Genomic DNA, 17,296 nt, shown 5'->3' with positions numbered 1-17,296 from the left:
ACCGACGTGTGGACAGCGCGCTCGCCTTGGACGTGCTCGCGCTGTTCGAGCAGCAGCACGTGCGCGAGAAGATCGAGATCATGGCGCTGGAGCATCGCGCGCAACGGCGGCGGCGCCGCCAGCGGCCCGCGCACGGGTGCGGCGGCGCGGGTTCGAACGCCGGCTCCGACGCAGAGCTCGCGGCCCTGACGTCATGTGACCTGCACGCGCTCAACGCGCGCCTCTGGCTCGACCAGGCCGCCGCGCGGCTGCCCGACCAGCAGAAGCAGTTCCCGCGGCTCACCGTGCAGGACTTCGGCGCGGCGCTCGCGGTTGAGGTGCGCACTAGCAGCGGCTACAACGACTTCACGCACAGCTCCGCGCAGGGCTCCGTGCTCTCGCGGTGGGACTGCCTGCTGCTCGAGCTGCGCGACCTCAGCCTGCTGCGCGAGAGCGACGACCGGCGCCGCAAGAACAAGTACTACGAGTTCATCGAGGCCAAGATGAAGCGCCCGCTCAACAGCTTCATGCTGTACCGGTCCGCGCTCATGAAGGCGGTCGCGATCCTCAAGGTGTGCGAGGCGGTGACGCAGGCGTGCCGCGCGCTGGGCCAGCGCTACCCGCAGCTCTGCGAGCGCGAGCTGCTGGCGGCTTTGCGGGCGGTGGCACGTGACCGCGCGGCTGGCGCCGTGCCCGGCGCCGCGCTGACGCCCGAGACCCCCGCCGCGGTCGGCTCCGACGCGCTCACGCCGCCGAGCGGCGTGGACGCGGACGTCGTTGCGCACGTGCTGGACGCGCACTTCTACGATCGTGACCCAGTCACGGGCGCTGCGCGCCTCGTGGATCCGAGATTCTCCAACCAGACCGCGGTCGCCCAGGTCATCACGCACATGTGGAACACGGAGCTCGAAGAGTACAAACGCAGCTTCGTCGAGTTCTCGCAGATCGAAAAGCAGCACCACCATCACGTGTACCCGGAGTACAAGTACTGTCCGGTGAAGAAATCGCAGCTGAGCTAGGCCCGCGCTTAGGTAAGAATATATAGCATGCGTATACAAGATGATGATACCCGACCCACACGCAAGACGCAGCCTCTGGCGCTGGCGCCGCTAGCACTGGCACCGCTGACTCCGTTGCCACAGCTGCTCCTTTGCGAGCGCGCGCGCGCGTCCGCCCTTCAAGACGTGGTACGATAAAAAATTAGTGACTATTTAATATACAGGCGGGCCCCATATACATAATGTACAAGATCGTCGTCATTTCGCCGGGCTGCGTTCCCTACTCCTGCTTGCGCGAGGACCCCACGTACTTCTTCTCGTTGAGACGCTCGCTCACGTACTTGGTCTCCTTGGCCAGCTTCACGGCCACCTCCTCCAGCTTCGTGATCTCGTAACCCTTCTCGAACACCAGGAACTTGGACTCCTCGTCCAGTCTGCCCTTGATGTCGTACTGCGAGATGATCGCGCTCACCACCTCCACCACGGTCTCCTGCGACAGCCCGAACAGCTGCGACAGCTTCAACAACGAAAGCTTGGAGTAGAACCTCTTGTATGTGAAAATGTACGTTCTCAAGGCCTCCACCTGCACTCTGTGAGCCAGGTTGGTCAGCACCTCGGCGGTATTTGGCAGCAGCGACCAGGTAGGGACCTTTTTCAGGTACTCGACGGACTTGTCCCAGTCTCCTCTCTGCATGGACTTAGCAGCGTACAGCACGTGGTCTCTCAGGGTTTCTGGAGGGCCCTGGAAACTGGACTTGTCGTAGTGCTCGAGCGCGCGACGAATCGACTTCTGGGAGTAGGGGATTCTCTTGACCTTGATGCCCGAGAAGAACGCCGCCATGTGAGGAACCTCGATCAGCAGCGAACAAGTCATGAACACAACGTCGATCAAGTCCAGGTTTATGTGTTGGTGGAATGGCAGGCACAGTTGCTCGTTGGACGCCCCGCCGGGGTTGGTCGCGTTGTTCGCGGCAACTCTCTGCAAGCTTTGTTGACCCAAGATGTCTCTCAAATGTGTGCTGGTGGAGACCTCGTTCAGAATCTGATGACAGTCGTCGATCAAGCACAGCTTGAAGGCCGCGAGACCCAGTTGTACGACAGTTCTGTTGAACAGAATCTGCAACGGGGCGTCCGCGTTGTTGATAGATGATTGGATATGCGAAGAAAGCAACATGTGCTTGGCCTTCTCGAACTGGTTGTTCAGGGCGTAGAAGTAAATTTGGTACAAACCGGCCCTTCTGCGCTGAGCACCGTCCTTCTGAGTTGATAGCATCTTATGCAAAGTGTCGATCAGACCAAAGGTGTAACTTTCGTCCACCTCGCCGTCCAAAGGCGTGACCTTCGACTTGGCGCCTTCACGCAAGCTCTTCCACGCCTTGGACTCCGAAACCTCCACAAGCTTAACAGATTTGAAGTAGATGTGGTCAAACCTTCTAGTCAGCACGCGGGCCAAACGTCTCTCCAACTCGCTGTCGGAGCTGGTCGCCTCCAAGTACAACTGCGATCTCAAAATCAAATTGTAAACGCCTTGCTCGTCCTTCAAGCGGTCCAAGAAGTCGCTGGAGTGAGGGTCAGTGTTGAGCAAAGACTTGTTGAACTCCTCATCAAGTCTCTCAACAAAAGAGTAAACGGAACCCAACACCTGCTTGATGCCCTGCTCGTTTGGCTGAGGCTCTTCCTCGATGAAGTCGTTGTGAGGCGCCAACTCGGAGACGTGATAAGCGTCAATGCTGTCTTCCAAGGTATCGAACAACTTGGCGATATCTTGCTGAGAGGCTTTCCATTGGTCTATAGGCTGGTATGAAAGCGTTGCGGAAGAGTCGAATCTGATGGGGATGAGGTTCAAGTATGCAAGAATAGTTTCGTATGGGCTCTTGGCAATATCCAGCAATTCCTCCAAGGTCTTGATCTGTGCCTGGAAGTCAGTACCCTTCTTACCTCTGGAGTCGATGACAATGCGGAGCGCTGTGAAGAAGTCGGACTCAGAAGATGCGGTCGCCATAGAAGACAAGTCAGCGGTCTTCTTGCCAGCCAGGGCAAAAGTTGACACGGAGTTATTGTCTTGAACGGCTTCGTCATCAGCATGAGCTTCTGGGTTCTCGCGGAAGCTAGACAGAGCCTGCTCGTAGTCACGAGCAACCTTTCTAACTCTCTGCTTTGTGGTGTTGTATGCACGCGCCACTGCCTTGTTGTTGATGTCTTGGAGCGAGGTTGCCGCGACGGCATCCTCGACTTGCGCTAGCACCTTCACGAAGATGTTGGGGACACCGTAGTTTTGCTGCTGGGCTCTAGTGCTCAAACGTGTCATGTTGTCAAGTTCGGCGAGAATTGTAATCCAGTCTTGGGTCATCTCTGCGTCCTCAATCTTGTCGTAAACGCCGCGCATTTCGTCCAAAAGCTTGTCCTTGGCGGACTTGACCACCTTCCTGCCCTCGTCATCAGAATCCTCGGAATTAGAGTAATCAGCGTTCTTCAAAAACTTGTTGGCACCAGTAGAGCCGCCCTTTCTGAACTCAGGCTTCTTAAACCAATCAGGACCATACGGCCTGTCGCCAGAACCGTCGGAGTCGACGTCTGATTCGGACTCGGACTCGTCAAAGAAAGAATCATTTGCTTGTTCTTCCTCGGACGAAGATGAGCTCATGAGCTCCTCCTCCGACGTGGAAAGTAGGTCTTCTTCGGACGACGAAGATCCGCTCTCGTAATCATAACTATTCGCAAAGAACCGAGACATTTTTAGGCTTATTTCTCTGTCTTTTAGCCCTCTTTAACACTATATCTTGTCAAGAGATGTCCTACAATTTGAAGAGATGGCCATTTTTCTTACCTGAAAAAATTTTCACTATAGGAAGAAACTCGAATCTATTCGTATCACGTGGAACGAGCGTTGGACAGTACCGATTTAAGCTGGGGAACAGTTTCATGGGAATGGTGTAGGTGATGCGGCACGCGTGGCATTGATTCAGCTCAATTGACTTTTTATTGATCTCCGAATACAAGATGTGGTGGCTATGGCCCTTTAAAAATTGTGTGAACAGATGGTGTCACTTCAAGCGCGCGCACTGCCAGGCCCCCAAGGAGGGACACTTCAGCATTGAAGGTAGCAACCGGACGTATTTCAGACACTATTTAATTTATGGAAGCTGGCGTAGGGTTCCATGCAAGGAAAATGGGACCCGGCAATGCCTCTCGCGAGCTGTTATGTTGTATATGTTTTAGTCATGAAAAAGCATGTCTTGCGGGTATCGGGGGAGTTGGGACTAGCGGAAGGTTAATCAAAACTTACAGTCCAACGAGTACTTCAGCTCATCGCCGGAAGTCCACACACCCCAGTGCTTCTCAACGTCAGAAGTACCAGAGGTGTTTGGCTTCCAGTCTTCGTCGAAAGCCTCGAAGACCAGAACGTTGACGCCCCAGGCTCTGATGGCACAAATACCCTCTTGCCAGAATTGAGCGGCGTTATCGGTGCCAGGGTAAGAGGATTCGAAGTTGGTACCGTCAGTTGGCCAGCCGGTCTCACCAACCCAGAATGGAATGTCAGTACCCTTGACAGTCTGGATGGTTTGCATAGCTTGCATGATATCGTCGAAGAAAGAGTAGGAAGCGTTGTCCATGGTCTGGCCCTGCCAGTACGAGAACGCGTTGGCCATGACCATGTCAGAGGCCTTGATGACGTCGGCGTTGCCACCGTCGACCAGCACGTTCCAGGAGTCGACTGTACCGACGAGAGTGCCAGAGTACGAGTTACCATCGGAGTCCTTGATGTCGGCGACCAGCGACTTGACCTCGCTAATCTTGCTGGCAAGCTCCGACGCGGTCAGGTCTTCACGGTAAAGGGCCTCAGAACCAACAAGGATACCCTTGACGGTGGAGGTCTTGATGTTAGGCAAGTAAGACTGCAAGGCCTGCTTCTCCGCGGAGAAGTGAGCGTCGTCGTTAGGCCACACGCCCACGAAGACACTGAATCCAGCGGACTCGGCAGCAGGTCCCAAGTTCTGTAGGGTGTTACAGTCAGAAGCAGCGTAGACCTTGACAGTACTCGTGTAGCCCTTCAAAATATCTAGGTCTTTGGCGTAGTCCTCGGTGCTCTTGCATGTGCCGTCGTTGTTCTTGACACCTAGGTTAAACCCAAGGTCACCAACGGCGGACGCATACGACACACCAACAGCAGCTAGCGATGCAATTGTAGAAAACTTCATGGCTTACGATCTGTGACGTGAACCGATTCAAAAGCTTCTTGGTTTTGTCAACAAGCTCGAATGAGTTTTAGATCTACAAATATATTTTTATACTGCTATAAAAATATCTCTTCAAAATTTTTCCCGAAGCCCGTGCAACATGAGAGCCTGGAAACAGGAAGAAGGGGACTGATCACGTGGATGTGTTTATATTTAGATTCGGCACGTGAAGATCACGTTTACTAACGGATTCACGTGAAGGGGCCTACAAGCTGGCGAGCATGGTCATCGCGATCATGCAGCTGTCGTGGATGCCGATGTTGGCCTCTGGCGCAGATCCAGGGAGTTCTAGTTGTCCGTCGAAGAACTGGTGAGCGCCTTCGCACCCCGCAAACATTTCCCGGGAACGCGCGAAACTCTTTTTGAGATGATCCCACTTGCCAAGCACGACAAGCAGGTGCGCAGGGTTCTCTGCTTCACCGCTAGCAACTTCTTCGGGGGTGGGTTTCAGAATTTTGCCAATCCGCGGTATCTTGGTCTCCAGCTTTAGACTCTTCTTTGTTGTGGGGTCAAAGTAGAAATCACCACTGTTGACCCATACAGTTTGGGTGTAGCCATTCGGGGCAGGGCTCTGTGTGAAAATGTCTGCAAAGGTCTTGGCGACGCGCACATGGAAGCCGTATGAGGCTTGCGCGCCGACGAAATCGCCGTAAGCTTCGGCGGGTGAGACGACCTTGCAATCAATTAGGTCGACCGTAACACGTACGTTGGCCGGCACCAGCTGGCCGCGCAGCTCCAACGCACTGTCTTTGCCCACGTTGACGTACTTGGTCTGGTCGTACGCCTTCTTCTTTGCTGGCCTCGCGCCCTGCGCCGGCCGTTGCATACGAACAGCAAGGCCTTCCCGGTATCTACCGTTGTCCTCGTGGAGATGGCGCATGAATGGCAGTGCTGTTATGCGCGGCAGTTTAGCTGCGACTTTGAAGCACTCCTGGTATTCTTTCTTGAACACTGATTTCACAAGATACGGCGGAGTCACGAAGTATTGCAGCAGCGACGCCACCAGTAGTACTGGGGACATCTGAAAGCGGTGGCGAGACTCCTTTGGAACATCTTCCGCGCGGCCCAAATCAAGCACCACGATTTCTCCCACGTTGAACAACACAGCGCTCTTAGCTATTTGGTACACCACGTGTGTCGCTTGTTCGAGGTTCTTGCAGTTATCTATCACACTCACTGGAATGCACAATGAGTAGTTGATTGTCTTGGAACATATCTTGATTGTCTTTTTCAGCTTCTTCTTAGGCGCTTTAGTAGTAAAGTTCGCGGCTTTCTTATTGTTCTCTGTGTACTTTGCAGGCTTCGAAAGCTTACTTTTCTTTGCGGTTTCATTATGGCCTTTGCCCACTACGCCCCCTTCGCGCTTTGGAGCCATCGTTGTCGTCTAGATTGTTCTCTCGACTGTACAGCGAGTTAGGCGTTTAATCCTCGCAGGCGATTTCTTTAGCTCATCGCATGCTTGAAAAGTCTTCAAAATTTGCCATTTCCGTATACAGTTATAACGAGCTACTACACATGTCTGGCCTTCTGTCTTTTGATCTGCATGAAGGTGACAAAGGCTGGGGAAAAGCCGCGAAGCTGGTTTACTAATCTTCATCTTCGAGTTCCTCGTCGTCCAGGTTCTGGCGCTGTGCTTTCAGCGCTTCCTTGACATTGTAGTGCTTTTTGCGCAGCTCCTCGAACCGCCTGTGCTTAGCTTCTGCGGACTCTTCTGCGGATGGCTCCGCATCACTTGGTCCACTGCTACTAGAATTATCGCTGTCCGATTGAGGCATTTCCACGACTGGCTCGCCGAGCGACAAGCTCTCAAGCTCGTCGTCGTCGTCGCGGTAGTACTCGCCAGTAGGGTCGACGGCACCCTGGTATGGAGTTTTAGGCTCGTCAATGTTGATATCCTTGTATTCTAGCTTGGCTATGTCGTTCTCAGCCAGGTTTTGCTGATTCCATTTTAGCTTTTCCTCTTCGGCCTGTGATAGCGTATCGTGCTGATGCTTCAAACTGAGCGTATCCCTAGGAACCACGGGCCTCTTCGGCGACGCAGCATTCGCCTTACTTGTACTTTTCCCGTTGTTTTGGGCTTTAGAAGTAAGCTTTGCATTTAGCTGAGTATTCTTGTAAACTTGCTTTCTGAACTCGGAGATGGATTCGGGCTCTTCTGACTCACCGTTTCGATCGGGCAAAGGATTCTTTAATATACCAACCATATTGAGACTCTATGAACCTGTACTGGGGTTGTGTGAGCGCTGCTTGTTCTAGCTTCTTGAGCTATGGGTAACTTGGTGATCCACCACGTTCAAGTTTTCCCTTTATTAATCCCCTTCCGAACATCGCAAAAGACGAGGTCGAGGCCCGGAAATGCTGAGGCATAGCTTGCAGAAGCAGAGCAGGCTGGGAAAACCGGGCCGGGCCGCTGGTCGAGCATCAAATCCTCTTAGTAGCTCTCTAGGCTTTGTTTCAGAGTTACAAAGTGTCACTTTTCACATTTGCGCTAATTTAATGATTATGTTGAACAAAACATATTTGAATAAGGTTGAGACGCGGGGAACTGAAAACTCGCCTATACAGTGGCTAAATTCATTGATCGGTTACATTATAAGCGAGACCCCAATCGGACTGGCTCATATATGCATTAATGTCTCCGTTGTCGTTAGTGCAATGCACCAAGATATATGATATTTGTTACTTACAATGATCGAAACGAACACTCTTCTCCGCGGTCTGCGAACGCGGCGTTTTCTCTCCGCAGTCGCCGCTCAATATATCTTCTTTTTCTCGTCGATTGATAACTCGCCGGCGCCTGTGGAGACCACTAGGAGGAGGCCTCCAATGATGCTGAGGTTCTGAAAGTATTCGTATTTCAATAGATCCCTCTTACCACTATCGTAGAACCAATAGTTGTTGACGGTGATGTTGTAGAAGGCCAAAATCAGCCCCAAGAGAATGGATGCCAGCTTGGTCTTGAAACCCACGGAAATGCAAATCGTTCCGATGATCACCAATAAGACAGTGAGCCAGTTTTTGGTAAAGGTGAATGTGACGAACAGCACCACCAGCAGTAGACGTCCCATCAGCAAGAGAAAGCCCTTCGTCTTGCCGTCCTTGTTGTGGAGCTCAGGTAGCATACCAAAAGTCGTTTTGCTTTGCACGATCGAGTCGCTGAATGCAATGAGCAGACCACCAATCACACTAACGTTACGCAGCACAAAGGACCCACCGTATAATCCATACACGAGGCCTTGCAACACGATGCAGGCGCACAACACGCCAGTGGCGACAATCGTACGCTTACGCAAAATAAGCATTGTGGCACCCACCGTCATGGAAAGTACCACGGCAAGCAGGAACAATACCACGAAGAAGTATGGCAGGTGTCTGTAGTTCCACAAGAAAAAAACCTGGTCGCTCCACTGAGATATGATCCTAAAAGAGTCCTCGTAAAACGTGGCCACAATAAAGAACCTAGAAATTGCAGGAGTGTAAGGTTTCAGTTTTTGCACCACTGGATGATCAGTCAAATCATCCACCTTATTGGATAGCTTGTCGAGTTCGTCCATCACCGTCTTCTTCAGCGACGACGATTTCCCCGCCGCCGATGCCGTATATGGATTTTGTTTGTACCCTTGGTGGGTTGTGGGTATACCACTGAAGCCAGAGTTTCCTCTGAATGACATATCGCAATTGATTCTCTGCTGAAAGCACGCCTTATCTGACTCCTATTCTTAGACCTTTAACAGAACCTATACGCGTTCTAATGGGGCAACCTTGACAAATTGTTTTAGCTGGCACTAATTAGACCAAAAAATTTTGGATTTATTTTCCAAATTCTACAATAGCCCAAACATTCAACAAAGTTAAATCAAGACCACGAGGTTCTTGGCGCTTAACTAGCGCAACGTCTTGAGCGCACTTGTAGCCTAGTGTGCCGCTGTCTATATCATTCTATTTAAAGGAAGTAAGAGAGCAGAGAAGCAGGCAATTTGCCAGAGTCAGACAAGACCTTAGCAAACTCAGCCAAACCCGCTTTCGCGTCAGCCTTGACCTTCTCCGCGAGCTGAACCAGTTGTTCGTCGTCGACGCTGTCGACAATGAGGCCAGTTTGTTCGTCAATGGCAGCGGCCTTCTCAGCGTCGCCAAAGTAATCAGCGTCCTTGGGCGCGTTACGAACGGCTCTCTTGTTCTTCTTCTTGGCAGCTTTAGCAGCTTCCTTGGCCTTTTTCTTGTCAACCTTGGCGCCGGCAGCAGCAGCAGCCTCAGCCTCAGCCTTGGCCTTGGCCTCAGCCTCAGCCTTAGCCTTCGCTTCGGCCTCGGCTCTAGCGCCGGCCTCTCTTTCCCATTTTTTCTTCTCCTTCTCCTTCTTCTCGGCCTCCTTGAACTGCTTGATACGTGGGTCCTCGTTGCTAGCCCTCTCTACCAGCTTAGCAAGGCGGGCGTTGTCTGCGGTCTTCTTTTTGTCTCTGGCAGCCTTGTTCTTTCTCTCAATGTAACGCTTGTGGTCTCTGTTAGAGGAGTCATCTGGAACTTCCTCGTCGGCGAACTCGAAAGTTCTCCAAGAGTCAAATCTATGCCAGAAATTGTAGAACTTTTCGACGTCGGCCTTGGACGCGTCTGGGCCGCCCAAAAGGACAACAGGCTGCTTTTTGGAGAAACGAGACTCAGCCTCGAAAACAGGACCCCAGGCTTCGAAAAAGTCGTATTTGCTGCCCTTCTTAGGTGGCTCAACATCCGCGTTGTAATCACAAGAGTCGTACTGCTTTCTCTTGGTAGGGTCAGTCAAGGTTTCGTACGCCTTCTGGATGATCTTGAAGAACCCATCTTGCTCCAAACCGCCAGACGCAGACTTCTTGTCTGGGTGGTGCTTCAGCACTTGCTTTCTGTGGGCCTTGATGACCTGGGCGTCGGTGGCCTTGTGACGAAGCTTAGATAGACCCATTGCCGCATAAAGGTCTGCAGTCTTCCAGTCTCTAGGGTCGTGCTCCAAGAGGCTTTCGTCGGCCAGCTCATCGTCCAACAATTCCTCATCTGGGTCTACAGACTCGTCAACTCTCTGTACGTTTTGACTGGCCTGGATTTTTTCGAACTCGGACCAAGTGTGGTTTCTCAAAGTTCTCTGGGCGTGGTGCATGAAGAATCTACCCACTGGCTCGACAGGACGACGGACCGACGCAGCCTTTGAAGCAGAAGTGTTGACATTGACATTAATATCAGAGGTAAGAGGTGGCAAGGAGATCATTTTTGCTGTATCTGAGGTTGCTCTTTAACTTGTTCCAACTATTGAGCGCGATGAGTTTGGAATTAAAATTTTCAATGTCAATCACAGTGCTTCATTGACAAAGCATGTGACCATCAGTTTAAACTTCACGAAACCTGCGCATTGAGAGATTGGTAGTTGAAAGAGCTCATCAAACGTTAGCATTACCTTTCAGTGGAACTGCGCTCAAAATATGTCGATGGCTCAAAAACAAGACCTAGTAATTTTTAGCGACCATTCTGTTTTAAGCAGAGAACTTTTTAGTAAGGACTTGCATCACGTCTTGTTCGTGACCCACAAGCTAGGTACGTCTCCTTCCTGGTTGATAAACGCTCTGGTGGAGACACAGGTTCTTGGCTTTCCTGCTACACTCAATGAGTCACATGCAGCTGCAGTGAATCGAGCTTCAAATAGAAAGATCACTGATTCGAAATGCGCGACAGTGGCCTCTTTTATTCACAATCGTGGCTTCTTCACATCGGCTCTGAAAAAGCTGAAGGTCGACGCTGAATGCTACAACATCATTGACTATATGACGGACTTCGTGCTAAAAAACTATGGAAAGCCTGCCAGCAAAGTGCTCAGTTCGTTGCTTGAAGAACTGTCTAACGAGAGCGCGACATCTGAATTGCTGATCCTGGAGCAGCCTGAGCTGCTTGTGCATCTGCTCAACATCACTAGCGATCAGCTCCACCTAGAACTGATCAATCCCTTAATAAAAAAATTTCCCCTGCTGGTGGTCGTGAGCTACACTGAAGCCTATGAGAACGTTCCTTCCGATTCCAATGAGAAACTGTCTTCAGATATGATAGAGCAGATAAGATTTTGCAATAGTTGTTTCTTCAAAAGCGCTGCTGTGCTAGGGCTGAAGCCTTTGGCTACGGGCCATGCAAGTGACGTAAGTGGTACATTGACTATAACGAGGGGTGGCGCGTCACTGTCTCACCTTGCAGTACATGTTGTTGAAAACGAGTACCTATTCCTTACACAAAAGGATACCACAAAGTTATTTTATCGTTAAAAGATGTGAAGCGAAAACAAAAGAGGATGATCCCCCTTGAGATCTATGAATCATGTGTTTTTTTTTGACTTGATTATCTCGTCTAAGCCAAATTCAACCGCACAACGGGTCTTTATGAGAGCTAAAACTGGCCAGCAACTTTGCTCCCCACACTTTATCCAGTATGGAATGTTGTCAAGTTGCCCCTCAATGACCCTGCTGAGTGACAAGCTCTTAAGATTAGGCACAATGGTGATTTCTGTAGCAGACCGAGGCGTCTTTTCATCGATGGCGAGTCGTTTGATCCAATGGCTCAAGATGCCCAGGTTATCCATAACTTCCACGCGGTGCCGAAGCTCCATTGTCACGATATGTTTTAGTTTTCTCTCCAGATGATATCTGAACTTAAAGCCTAATGGCTCTACTTCGTTCATGTTGGAGAGTTGAAGCGGTGTGAAATTGCTCATATCTGTAGTGGGATAGTGTTTGTAATAGTAATATTTCGATGTCTTGATTTCATGTTTCAGGTCGTTCATGACCAACGGAGCGAGGTACGGACGTGCCAGCGAGACGATAAAATTGTTCACATTGAAAAGCTCTGTCAATCTAGTATAAGGACTCTCAATTAGGCCTGTTTCGCTTGCATTCTGAGGGGTGAGAAACACCAAACGAGAACTGCCAGTATCCGGAATATAGTCGACAATTTCGTTTTTAAGATTCTTGCACATTAGCTTTGTTCCACTAGAAACAACCTCTGAGCCTAAGCTGCAGTCAATTGCGCATGCAATTAGCACATTTGGTGTTGTAACGTAGTTAAGCAAAGATGGACATCTGTTTTGGTCTGTTGGGTGAACAATGATATTTAGTATCTTGCCAGTCCTTTGGAACGCTTCTTCAAACGTGAGGTCTTTGATAATGACTTTGTTCACAAAATTAATGAACAGGAAAACATCTTTGGAGTAACCACGATGCACTACGTTTTGGAGCAAGGACCCAAGGTTCAGATCTTGATCAATGTTTCCGTAACCGCACTGCTTGAGGAGATCTAGGTCGCTTTTGATAGCATTCAGTAAATTATCACCGGATAGCAAAACAGAAAGCTCTTCGTTTGTGAGCACGCTGCATAAACTTCCAATACAAGCGCCCATAGAGCTGCCGCTTATGATATTCGGCAGTAGCTTTTGTTCCAATAGCCCCCTTATCACCCCCAAGTGAAATAGTCCAAACAGAGAGCCACCTTGCAGGATGAAGGCGGTAGTTCCCAGGGAGAGCTTACACCTTTGGAAAAACGAAGTTCTGGCAACGCCCGGGGTCTGGCACAAAAACTGCAGGCACTCCAACACTTTGTCTAAGTACTGCTCAATCAGCAATTTTGTGCCTATTAGAGACTTTGTAAAGAGACGCTTGTCAACAATGCCCGCAAAATTGCGAAGCATGGATGGCCCTGTCGTACTGAAGCGGTGCACGATGGTGTGTGCATCATTCTCGTCAAGGGCCTCGTCCAGAACTGCGTACTGCTCAAGAACAGAGTTGACATCATAGCGCTGTGAGTAGAAGTTGCGCCGCCACAAGTCCGCGCCAGTAATCTCGTCCACAATCGCAGCTTTCTGATACCAGTCGGAGAAGTTGTCACACTGCTCCAAGTCAGATATCGCACCATGGTAAAGATTTCTAGACCTTGGCCGCAAGTAGTTCATCAGCCTCCGCATCCAGAACTGGAAAATATCGCTTACAACATGGCCAAGCGCCCACACGAACGGTGGAATGTGATTGAGGAATAAATAAAAGAAGGAAAGGATGTAGAGCTTGAACATGCCAGGTCTCAGAGCCTTCAGCCAAACCTTTGCGAAGTGTTAGTGGTAGTGAGCTCTGTAAATGCCTCTTCAGATGCTAGCTATTCCATAAAATGGTTATTCTAGGGATGACATTTTCAGTTGTGTAATATACTTGACAATTACTTCGCGAGAACAAACGACAGGAAACTCAAGCGCTTTCACAGAAGAAAAAACAAACACTCTTGCCATGCTGAAGGCTATTTCAGGAGGCCGTTATAAACAAGCCCTAAATTCCCATGTGAGGATTCCCAATGTGAGATGATTACGAAATTACACAAGGCTACTGGGGTGCATTGTCCTTCCCTCCCCAAAAGGAGAAGTCATGAGTAGAGCTAACACGATCAAGCGCGCGCAGCAGCACTCGGTCGCATTTACTTGGTCAAAAGGCGCTGAATGAGGCAGCTAAACGGACTTACTATATACTCAGAGTCGCTTTTAACGAAGCTTGTATAGCACAGTGGAAAGTCTGTTACGGGTGGCAAACCTTCTCATGATTTAGAAGCGTGAATACCAGTGCCAATTGACCTAGCTCGGCTGCTTGAAGTTTAACCAAACTCACTCAGACAGACCAGAATGTTCAGAAACAACTACGATGGTGATACTGTGACTTTTTCACCCACAGGAAGGCTTTTCCAGGTTGAATACGCACTGGAGGCTATCAAGCAGGGTAGTGTGACAGTGGGCGTTCGGTCCAAGAAGTTTGCGGTATTAGTGGCGCTCAAGCGTAATGCCGATGAACTCTCCTCTTACCAGAAGAAGATCATCAAGTGCGATGAGCACTTAGGTCTTTCCCTTGCCGGGTTGGCGCCAGACGGACGCGTGCTCAGCAACTTTCTAAGACAGCAATGCAACTACTCGAGTCTTGTATACAACCGCAAGCTATCATTAGAGAAGGCAGGCAACCTGCTCAGCGACAAGGCCCAAAAGAATACACAATCGTACGGCGGAAGACCCTATGGTGTGGGACTCTTGCTTGCCGGCTACGACAACAGTGGCCCACATTTGCTTGAGTTCCAGCCTTCAGGAAACACTCTCGAACTCTACGGCTCTGCCATCGGTGCGCGTTCTCAAGGCGCGAAGACGTATTTGGAGAGAACCCTTCAAGATTATTTGGAATTGGATGACGCCGACGATCTGATTCGCGTTGCAGTAGAAGCCCTCAGGCAGTGTTTGAAGGATGAGGTTTTGAGTACCAAGAACCTTTCTATAGCGGTTGTGGGCCAAGATAAACCTTTCACAATTTTGGACGACGAAGCAGTGTCGCCATATCTATAAAATTGACTTCGAGCCGGCTCCCAATAACGAGATATGTAAAGTGTAGATTAAGTCATTAAACTAGCGCATCGAAATCCTTGCTGTGGACAATCCGATTTTTGTCCTGCTGTCTCACTGGCACCTTGACAAAGTCGTCCTTCTTTCTATCACATGACATGCATCATCGACCACACCTTGCGAGATTTGGAATTGAACTGACTAACGCCAGTGTAGAAGAACACAAATTCGGACCCGAAAAGGCCCAATATTTGGATGCGACCGGTCGATAGCATCAAACTGGGCGGCTTGGTTTTCCGGAGCTTGAAGCCGCTCCCTGTAAGAACAAGTCTATGTTCAAGAGCCTTTTCTCTATCTCCAACTGCGCGCGTTTCCTCTACTATCCCCACGATCAACAGCTTGCGCCTTTACTCTACAAAGAACAGCCCTAAAATTCAAGAGAATACAGTCAAATCCAGTCCAGCGCCGGCCAAACCAAAGGCTAATGAGGCTTCCAAGACGCCCACAATCGGGGAACTCAAGATTTTAAAAGACCTTTTCAAGTACATATGGCCGAACGGCGACAACAAAGTCAAAGCGCGTGTTTTAATCGCTCTTTCTCTTCTCGTTGGTTCAAAGGTACTCAACGTCCAAGTTCCGTTTTTCTTTAAGCAGATCGTTGATTCAATGAACATAGAGTGGGCGGATCCAACAGCTGTTTTGCCAATCGCGGTGACAGCCATGATTTTATCCTATGGTGCAGCAAGGTTTGGCTCAGTTCTGTTTGGCGAATTGCGGAATGCTATTTTTGCATCAGTCGCTCAAAGCGCCATAACTAGAGTTTCATTACAGACTTTCCAGCATTTAATGAAACTGGATCTTGGATGGCACTTAAGCCGACAAACCGGTGGCTTGACCAGAGCTATGGACAGGGGCACAAAAGGCATTTCTTATGTCCTCAGCGCCATGGTCTTTCATATTATACCCATCACAGTCGAAATCGGAGCAGTCTGCGGTATTCTTACGTACCAATTCGGCGCCTCATTCGCTGCTATGACGTTTACCACGATGCTTCTATATTCGATCTTCACTTTCAAGACAACTGCATGGAGAACAGAGTTTAGAAAGTCGGCCAACAAGGCTGACAATAAAGCAGCCACGGTGGCGGTAGATTCACTGATTAACTTCGAGGCGGTAAAGTACTTCAACAACGAACAATTCCTGGCGAACAAGTACCATAACTCTTTAGCTCAGTACCGGGACTCCCAGATTAAAGTGGCACAATCTCTGGCGTTTTTGAACGCAGGACAGAACTTCATTTTTACGTCTGCACTAACCGCTATGATGTACATGGGTTGCACAGGCGTTATAAGTGGCACGCTCTCAGTGGGTGATTTAGTTTTAATCAACCAGCTAGTGTTCCAATTGTCCGTTCCATTGAACTTCTTAGGGAGCGTTTACCGAGAGCTGAAGCAGTCGCTAATAGATATGGAGTCTCTATTCCAACTTCAACGAAACAAAGTTAAGATACAGAATAAGGAGAAGCCTCTCATGCTTTCAAGCCAGAGACCTTCTAAGATTGTATTTGAGAACGTCTCGTTTGGGTATGATCCCGATAGAATGATTCTCAAGAATTCAAGCTTCACAATGCCTGCTGGCTGGAAAACAGCTATTGTTGGGCCATCGGGTAGTGGGAAATCTACGATTTTGAAGCTTGTATTCCGCTTTTATGATCCACAAGAAGGCCGTATTTTGGTAGATGGCAAGGATGTGAGAGAACTTGACATCGAATCTCTTAGACGTGCAATCGGCGTTGTTCCTCAAGATACGCCATTATTCAACGACTCAATATGGGAAAACGTCAGATTTGGTAAAATATCAGCTTCTGACGAAGAGATTCGTTTAGCAGTGGAAAAGGCACAATTAGAATCATTGGTAGACCAACTTCCCAAGGGACGCGATACTATAGTTGGTGAAAGAGGACTAATGATCAGTGGCGGAGAGAAGCAGCGCCTTGCTATCGCACGAGTGCTACTCAAGGATGCGCCGATAATGTTTTTCGATGAGGCTACTAGCGCACTAGATACGCATACGGAACAGGCTCTGTTGCGTACAATCAAGGACAACTTTCCAACTGGATCTAAAACCAGCGTCTACATCGCGCATCGCCTCAGAACTATAGCAGATGCGGACAAGATCATCGTGATACAACAAGGCCAAGTTAAAGAGGAGGGTAAGCATGCAGAGCTTTTAGCCAAGCCAGGCTCACTTTACGCTGAGCTGTGGAACGTGCAGGAAAACCTGGACGTGCTTAATGAAGAACTGCAGCGCGAAGAGACACAAGAAAAAGGAGATAAATGAGGACGTAATTTTCTAGACGAGCAAGTGCTCTCTCAAGAAAGCCATGTTGCGGGTGCGGCATTTACGGAGTAGCCGCGGATATGTTCCAAGCCTTTTATACTTTTAAAGGGAGGATGGTTTAATTACTATCGTTTTGACTCGCTCGATGATTAATAAGTTATAAATGTCACTACCTTGTTAATTTGGACTCGGTGAAAAAATGAATTAAAATTCCCATTAAATAATGAAAATCATAGAACAAAATTTTTTACGATTTATGACGCTCTAGATCAAGAGATCTGGGCCTGCCTAACTCTTCCCATCCTACCTAGTAGATTATTTGGCAATCTTCTGCTCATAGTTCAAGAAGCAAGAAGCATACCACTTCCCTTAGAAACCTTAACCAG

General features: G+C 49.4%; 10 protein-coding genes across 10 annotated transcripts; 3 read left to right on the top strand and 7 right to left on the bottom strand.

The window, feature by feature from the left end:
- Positions 1–1,257: 1,257 nt before the first annotated feature.
- On the bottom strand, positions 1,258–3,711 carry NIP1 (translation initiation factor eIF3 core subunit c; the record flags this gene model as incomplete). The annotated part of the gene is made up of 1 exon (XM_002552162.1): positions 1,258–3,711. The coding sequence occupies one exon, from the start codon at positions 3,709–3,711 to the stop codon at positions 1,258–1,260; it is 2,454 nt and encodes an 817-aa protein (XP_002552208.1).
- A 541-nt stretch (positions 3,712–4,252) lies between these two features.
- On the bottom strand, positions 4,253–5,176 carry BGL2 (glucan 1,3-beta-glucosidase; the record flags this gene model as incomplete). Its single annotated transcript, XM_002552161.1, has 1 exon — positions 4,253–5,176. The coding sequence occupies one exon, from the start codon at positions 5,174–5,176 to the stop codon at positions 4,253–4,255; it is 924 nt and encodes a 307-aa protein (XP_002552207.1).
- A 244-nt stretch (positions 5,177–5,420) lies between these two features.
- On the bottom strand, positions 5,421–6,590 carry KLTH0B09636g (RNA methyltransferase; the record flags this gene model as incomplete). Its single annotated transcript, XM_002552160.1, has 1 exon — positions 5,421–6,590. One exon carries the CDS (start codon positions 6,588–6,590, stop codon positions 5,421–5,423), a length of 1,170 nt encoding a protein of 389 aa, XP_002552206.1.
- Positions 6,591–6,801: 211 nt separating this feature from the next.
- Positions 6,802–7,419, bottom strand: GLC8 (PP1-complex regulatory subunit GLC8; the record flags this gene model as incomplete). Its single annotated transcript, XM_002552159.1, has 1 exon — positions 6,802–7,419. The coding sequence occupies one exon, from the start codon at positions 7,417–7,419 to the stop codon at positions 6,802–6,804; it is 618 nt and encodes a 205-aa protein (XP_002552205.1).
- Positions 7,420–7,968: 549 nt separating this feature from the next.
- ERV29 lies at positions 7,969–8,886 on the bottom strand (the record flags this gene model as incomplete). The annotated part of the gene is made up of 1 exon (XM_002552158.1): positions 7,969–8,886. The coding sequence occupies one exon, from the start codon at positions 8,884–8,886 to the stop codon at positions 7,969–7,971; it is 918 nt and encodes a 305-aa protein (XP_002552204.1).
- Positions 8,887–9,158: 272 nt separating this feature from the next.
- ZUO1 (zuotin) lies at positions 9,159–10,445 on the bottom strand (the record flags this gene model as incomplete). The annotated part of the gene is made up of 1 exon (XM_002552157.1): positions 9,159–10,445. One exon carries the CDS (start codon positions 10,443–10,445, stop codon positions 9,159–9,161), a length of 1,287 nt encoding a protein of 428 aa, XP_002552203.1.
- Positions 10,446–10,656: 211 nt separating this feature from the next.
- On the top strand, positions 10,657–11,484 carry ELP6 (Elongator subunit ELP6; the record flags this gene model as incomplete). The annotated part of the gene is made up of 1 exon (XM_002552156.1): positions 10,657–11,484. The coding sequence occupies one exon, from the start codon at positions 10,657–10,659 to the stop codon at positions 11,482–11,484; it is 828 nt and encodes a 275-aa protein (XP_002552202.1).
- Positions 11,485–11,534: 50 nt separating this feature from the next.
- TGL3 (bifunctional triglyceride lipase/lysophosphatidylethanolamine acyltransferase) lies at positions 11,535–13,277 on the bottom strand (the record flags this gene model as incomplete). Its single annotated transcript, XM_002552155.1, has 1 exon — positions 11,535–13,277. The coding sequence occupies one exon, from the start codon at positions 13,275–13,277 to the stop codon at positions 11,535–11,537; it is 1,743 nt and encodes a 580-aa protein (XP_002552201.1).
- A 594-nt stretch (positions 13,278–13,871) lies between these two features.
- On the top strand, positions 13,872–14,573 carry PRE5 (proteasome core particle subunit alpha 6; the record flags this gene model as incomplete). Its single annotated transcript, XM_002552154.1, has 1 exon — positions 13,872–14,573. The coding sequence occupies one exon, from the start codon at positions 13,872–13,874 to the stop codon at positions 14,571–14,573; it is 702 nt and encodes a 233-aa protein (XP_002552200.1).
- A 252-nt stretch (positions 14,574–14,825) lies between these two features.
- ATM1 (ATP-binding cassette Fe/S cluster precursor transporter ATM1) lies at positions 14,826–16,910 on the top strand (the record flags this gene model as incomplete). The annotated part of the gene is made up of 1 exon (XM_002552153.1): positions 14,826–16,910. The coding sequence occupies one exon, from the start codon at positions 14,826–14,828 to the stop codon at positions 16,908–16,910; it is 2,085 nt and encodes a 694-aa protein (XP_002552199.1).
- Positions 16,911–17,296: the final 386 nt, after the last annotated feature.

Source organism: Lachancea thermotolerans, assembly GCF_000142805.1.
Source record: "Lachancea thermotolerans CBS 6340 chromosome B complete sequence".
Taxonomy (NCBI): domain Eukaryota; kingdom Fungi; phylum Ascomycota; class Saccharomycetes; order Saccharomycetales; family Saccharomycetaceae; genus Lachancea; species Lachancea thermotolerans.
The sequence above is the reverse complement of the archived record's forward strand: the minus strand, read 5'-3'. Positions and strand labels throughout refer to the sequence as shown.